Genomic DNA, 6,820 nt, shown 5'->3' with positions numbered 1-6,820 from the left:
TATCACGCCCACCAGCGGAGAACGCGTAGGTAGTAGGGACTCCCGCGAGCCGGTGGCGGAAGCGAGAGGTCGGCGATGCGCGCCCTGGCACGAGCGGGACACCGATATGCCCTCCAAGCCGGCCGCGAGTGGGGGAGTTCGGATATGGCAGTCGGCCAGTTCGCTGTTTGCCTTCCTGAGGCACGGGCCGGTCCTCAGGCTCGTCTGTACACCCCAAATACTCATCCAGGAAGGCCCCGTGCGTCGCGCCGCCAGTCGCAGTTCTTTTTTTTTCTTATCCGTGATTCCTCGGAGAGTTGAGGGTGAGGTGCTCGCGGTGTCGCGCGGATTTCCGCTTCCGCGTGCCATATCGGAGCTACGCTCCCGGGGTTGAGCGGCATGCTCAACAACATCACCGCCGGCGGATCCGTACACGCGGGTATCTCCGGTAAGTAACCATATGCACATGAGTCCAGAAAATCCCATCCGGATTGGTGTGCGTCAAGGAAACTGTGCTCGGATTAATTGTAATTAGCGATCTCGTCGAATACGAATAATATAATGTGCCGTATAATGTTCGTCCGTCCGTCCGCCAAACGTCGATTAAAAATATTTTAATAACTCACTGTGTGTTGTTGGTACTAAGTTCCCTTAGAATTTCCTCGGAAATTGTGAAGCTGGCCTTTTTTGGATCGGTTCTAAATATAAAAATTTTACGCGTGATTGTGAACGGAATTATGAAACTTATTATTAAAATTGGTTTTATTTTTAGCCATGAATTAAAATTAAAGTCATTAAGTATCGGCCAAGTCCATCGTATCGATTATTACAATCGTATTTTCGGCGTTGCAAGAGTTAATCATGTTTCAGTTATCTGATATGTCACAAGTGATCACGCGGACCACGCGGCATCTAATGAGTGAAACATCATTACCACGCTCGTTATCAGTCACATATAGCAAACACATTTAGATCGTGAGCACCAATTTAAACTTTTTTAACCGGTGATTTGGCTTTTTATTTGGAAGCCAACGATGTCTCGACGGTATCACGCGCGCCGTCGCTTCCGATTTACAAATCCAGTGTTCCGTATATCGAATTGAAACAATTTCTTAATCGTGGAAGACATTGTGAAGTGTTTGAAGGAGGGGGGAGGGGAGGATCAAATACTCTCAGGATTAAGTGTCAGTCGTCGTAGGTTGCATCAATTTTAATAGCAACGGCCGACTTTACCTAATGTGTTAACAACGGTACCAGCGAAAGCACTAAATTTTTCTAATTATATAGTAAAAGAATTGAAAAGAAATGTGAAACTGAATAATAATAATAATATATTTCATCTGTAACTGACATTGTCATGATAAATACTGCAATTATTATTAGCGCATTTCGTCGCCGTTTCTCGATTTTGTGAAATATTGGAAAGTAATGATGCTGAACGTTGTTAATCTAAAGACAGTGTGACAGCAGAATAACAATATGATAATAGTATTCAACTTTGATACTTCAGTCTTAGATTTCAAGCGCGCGGCGCCGAACATCCGCTGTAGCATCAGGTGTCCCATAAGAAGAACGTTTCTTCACAGCTTTTATAGCGGTGGGAGCTAGTTTATTTTAAGCTTGCCGTGTGGATCAGCTTTTTGTAACGTGGCATTATCATGTCGGTCGGCTACAATTAACAATCGCAATTGGAAGTGACGTCGTTAATTAATCAGACATTATTACGAGCACTACGAGCACTGCTCCCGGTTCTAATTGTAAGCGCGCGTGCTATTATAGTAAAGGGCATTCAAGGTAAAATCCGACGAAAAGAATTATATCGTTAAGTGTTCATTTTTAAATCTTAATTATTTAAATAGATTCGATTATAAATTTAGTTATATATAATTACAAATCTCCTAAATCTTTCACGTGCGCATTTTACTATTTATATATAGCAAAACGGCTATTTACGTCGCTCCGTTAAAGTTAATTCGAGCCGTGAAATTCTACAACATAAATATACGTGTATCGACATAACGTGATAATATTGTGCCGGCAAAGATATACGTAGAAAATGACGGTTAAATGTCAACTATCGATAGCGAATAAAAAAACGGGCGAAAATTAATAAAACGAGCGAAAATTAATCGTAATCTGTCGCCAAATAATTGTTATTAATATTTGACAATTATACTTTGCGCCGCTTAATGCGCGAACTTTTACTTTCACTCGCGTAATTCGTGAAATTATTTTTTCTGAAACTGACTTCTAATCGCATTTATGTGTGATTTCGCATGCTTACAAAAACGATAAATTCTCGAATGAAACCGAATTCCTTTTAATCAATTTGACATCACCCGTCGGTTGGCGTAGGGACTGTTTCGTTCGGCTAATCCACTGTGAATATCCTGTCGTGACTGCATGCGGATTGCAATTAATATCGTGTAATTTACTACGAAATATTTATTAATTTATACTGATAGATAGATATTCATAAAGTCGCATTTCTTATACCTATCAATTTTTTATTTATCATTATGTATCGCGCGATGTGCAAAAACTAATTCTAATTAAGCTGGATATGTACATAAATTTACATTGAAATATTATTAAGCAGATCTAGCTGAGACATTCCCCTACTTAGTTGTGTTATTCACAAATCGATCTGTCGCACTTATTGTTTAATTCTTCTTTAATTAATTTTTATACAAAGAATATTTAATACTATTTTTGAGTTTCTCTTATATTTTTGTGCGGCATTTGCATGATAAAATCATGATATAAATAGTAGCTGCAAATCTTTTATAAAAAATAAACATCGATTATTATGTAATTAACAAAATTATTTGACTTTTACTTCGTATATTTTTTAATTACTTGACTTCTATACTTTAATGCTAATTGTTTATTATTACTGTATCGTTTTTTTTTATTGTGATAAAATCGTAAATTACGTTAATTTACAATGTTTGTTGAGTTAGGCAAAATTTTTCTTTCGCAACAAATTAATTTTCTAGAATTATAAATCGAAGAAATCGAAAGGGTACGAAATCCAAAGTAAAATATCAAAAGAATACAGTGAGATGCGCACCGGTAACACGCGACGTTGTACGTCTTCGATCTCCTCCATCTCAAGAAAGCCGCTTCTCGAGTTTGATGATCTTAATTACCTCAACACTGATTACATTACGCGAGAAGTTGAGGAACGGTTTAGAGAGTTAGAATGTTGCAGGTGGCGAGAAACTGAGTAAAGCGCTACACGTTAATCGGATTAAAAGAAAGTTATAGTTCCATTTTTTTCGCGTTAAGCGTTAAGCGTTGATTTTTTTTTCGTCAAATTTGCTCTGTCATCTCATATGATTTACACACTGCGATTCTCGTTTGATTTCGACTTAACGTTATTGTGATTATCGAACGAATTGAATATACCGAGGACAACGCATATGTGAATTGACGGCGAAAGAGTTCCTTTCGAAACCATCGACTTTCGTTAAGTTCTTAATTGCAAACGATCGCGATCGTCGTACATGCCGTCCGAAGTGATTATACCGTGAGTTTACGCGAGCGTGATGGACGTCATATGCCCGACGTCGCGCGCTTGTTTCTCATATAAACTGCTTATCTTTCCCTTTTTCTCTCTTTTTTTCATCCTCCGTCAAATAAGATCAAACGTATACTTACTAAATCGGCTGGCCGATTTGCAGACTGCCCGCGTCGTCGATACGTTCTTCAATTACCATCCTTCAATTTATCAAAAAATGAGATTCGGGGCCCCGCGCGCATCTCGCGCGCTGCATGCACTTAAAGTGTGTCCGTTAAAATTTTTTATGATATACGTTAATTGCATTTGGTGCATTCGCGCGGCGGTGCCGTCCATTGAGACAAGGCGGGCACAGCAGCGGGCTCGCGAGCGTGACACGCGAATAAATACGTCTGTCACGACATTTCCGGATAGTAATGTGATTTATGACTTTATTATTCAGACGTTTCAAGCGGCCGGGTGGCCTGTCAATCACGCAGGTTTTCAAATGTCGATAAACGCACAGCCGAGCGCGTTATAAAAATTCTGTTTTTTTTTTCCTATACAGCCGCTTCACGGCATCCTGAATTACGCGATACTCCATAAGCGAGGGAAAAAAAATACACATGTAAAACGAATGCCTAGCCGCGTCCCACGCGATTCTTTAGCGATTACCGTTTTAATTTGATTATGATCTTCGATAATCCGGTCAATTAATGCGGGATTAAATGATCATTCTGAATCTTTAACAAGAGGGGAAAGTATCTCGAAGTAATACGGGTGTAATTACGCAAAGTAAATGTTAAAGAAGAAACTTTTCTCTTTGTAATTAGGAGACGCATTATGGAACTCTGCCACTGAGAGAAAAGAAATGGAAAAAAATGCGATTACCGCACAATTTAACTATATAATGTATGCTCATTTTCGGTGCCATCTATAGTATATTTATTTGGTAGAACTATAAATATAATTATTATTATTAACGTTATAGCAGTAATAATTATAAAAAATGGAACTCCTAACCATTATTTTACTGTTCAATTATTATCACAAATACCAAACGCTTTTCTTTCAGCGTGTGATTCACGTACGGCACTGTGATTGCACGCGAATTTTGTACAGCAGAGTTTATCATTATACTGTTTACGGAAAATGTCTCGATGAAGACAAAAGGATCCACGTAACAACCTGAATTTTTTAATCAAATCAGGAGGCTCGTAAATACCGAGCCCATCACACACACACACGCACACACACACACACACACACACACACACACACACAAATTCTGTGTAATAAAATAAAATCATTAAGTTTTACAAATAAAAGGATCTGTCATAAAATAACCTGTCATAAAATTCATTCATGTAGAGATATTCATTCAGAGTTAAGTTTTTACTACATGGTGGTCCGAAAGCTTAATATCGATTCCCGGCATCTCTATATAACTTCTCATATCTACAGCCACAAATTAAACTATAATAGAATATTCTATATATATTCCGCATTCATTTTATTATTAAACGTATGCATATTTAAATAAAATATTTAAATAATGAATTTGTGTAAAATGCAACGGACGGATCTTCCACGAAGTCTTTTTCATGCAATGGAAAATAATACTCTTCATTGTTCTTTAACAGTTTTAATATCCGAATACAGAAATTTAGAAAAAAAAATGAGATCGATTTGTCCAACAGGAGAACCTTTGCGTCAAATAACTAATTTTACAGAAAATTAACGCTCATAAATGTCGCATATAAAATTTTACGCTTATAAATGTCAATATAAATGTCGAAACTGTAATAATAGCCGTTTCGTACGAGTTATTCCGCTGTTGCAAATTTTTCCCATTTTTCACGCAACTGCTCCATCGCTGCATTTGTTCCGTCGACCGCTGCATTCGTCCGCTCTCCGCGGATGGAAATTTTTAACGAGCGCCTCTTTTCCTCCTTGATGACGCAGAAGACGTGTGTCCACGTCGCGGTCGTACCTGACTAAACTAGTTTACCTCATTACGTAAGCATCTTTGACAATGCACAACGACGTGCGATATATACCCGCGATCTGACACTGACACGGAGCTGCAGTGTGGGCGTACTGATCTGAGAGACCCTCGCCGCGATACAACGACACACGTTCACATGTGCACGTGTAATGTACACGTATATGTGCCACATACGCTCATGCACGCAGCATGACACGTGCGTGTATGCGTAATACACATGTGTGTACTTGCGGACGAGCGCGTATCAAGACCGTGTGTTTGCGCGCTTAGAAGTCCGGAGTGTAGGTACGGTGACGATTCTCGCACCTCCTCGCTAAGTGGTCCGTACACCCCTCGGCCAGCTTCTGCTCCTATACAAATTTAAACTACGTAGAGCCACGGGCGCGTGGGGCGGGCGGGCGGGTGAAGCCGAAGAGGCATGCGGCCGGAGAGCACGAGGAAGCCCCGGCGAGAAAAGAAAGAAAAAGGACGGGAGAAAACTGAAGCGGCGCATATCTTCTTTTTTTCTTTTTCCCTCTGCTTCTTACCCACCTCGTCGCTGGCCGCACACGCTGGCACACGTGCAGCAGCGAAGGATGCGCAAGATCTCAAGCGGTACGAGAAGGAGCATGGCGTGCTGGGTGTGAATCTGGGCTCCGGTCTGTCCGCGGGTGGCCTCACGCTCCATCAGGAATTGATCATGACTATGCCCGGCACAGGTACGTAAGCTCCGCCGTCGTCGCGTTCGCCGCAAAGCGTTTCGATTTCGTTCGGTCGGCAGTCATTCGAGAAGAGAGCCGCGGAAAACGATTGGCCACGCGAGTCGCAAGCCTTCCTTACAGAAATCCAATTTAATACTGATGGCCAATTTAACCCTTCGGTGTTACTGCGAGTACGACATATCCGACGATTTTTTTACATTATATATATAACAAAATTTTTTATTGATAAAAATATAGACATATATATATATACATATATATATACATACATATATATATGTATATATTATATATATACATATCAGGGTATATGTATATATGTATATGTATATACCCTGGCGGGTTAAACCGCCAAACTTAAAATATAAATTCAGGACCTGAAAACAAACAAAAATTTTCCTCTGGACGTATGCTCGCTAACGCTATTTTTTTAAGAGATATTTACTTATGAAATTACAGAACTGTATGAATAAATAATGTCGAAATAAGGTCGAAATAAGGTCGAAATAAGGTATATCCTCTTTATTGCTTTACAATAATCAAAATTGGTTATTACATTAAATGTTTTGTTCAAAATGATGACCTCCAGTCCGGAGACAAGCATTGCATCTATCAATGACAGAACGAGTG

At 39.6% G+C, this 6,820-nt stretch overlaps 1 protein-coding gene across 1 annotated transcript in view; it reads left to right on the top strand.

The window, feature by feature from the left end:
• The first annotated feature begins 378 nt into the window (after window positions 1-378).
• The window catches only part of LOC105451927 (homeobox protein orthopedia), a 38,836-nt gene continuing 32,394 nt past the window's right edge, over window positions 379-6,820 (top strand). Inside the window, exons 1-2 of the mRNA XM_011692654.1 lie at window positions 379-427; window positions 6,056-6,187. Coding sequence (XP_011690956.1) covers window positions 379-427; window positions 6,056-6,187 — 181 coding nt within the window. The remainder of the gene's footprint in view (window positions 428-6,055; window positions 6,188-6,820) is intronic.

Source organism: Wasmannia auropunctata, unplaced genomic scaffold (assembly GCF_000956235.1).
Source record: "Wasmannia auropunctata unplaced genomic scaffold, wasmannia.A_1.0 LD336040.1, whole genome shotgun sequence".
Classification (NCBI taxonomy): domain Eukaryota; kingdom Metazoa; phylum Arthropoda; class Insecta; order Hymenoptera; family Formicidae; genus Wasmannia; species Wasmannia auropunctata.
Note: the sequence above shows the minus strand (reverse complement) of the source record. Positions and strands in the feature narration are given on the sequence as shown.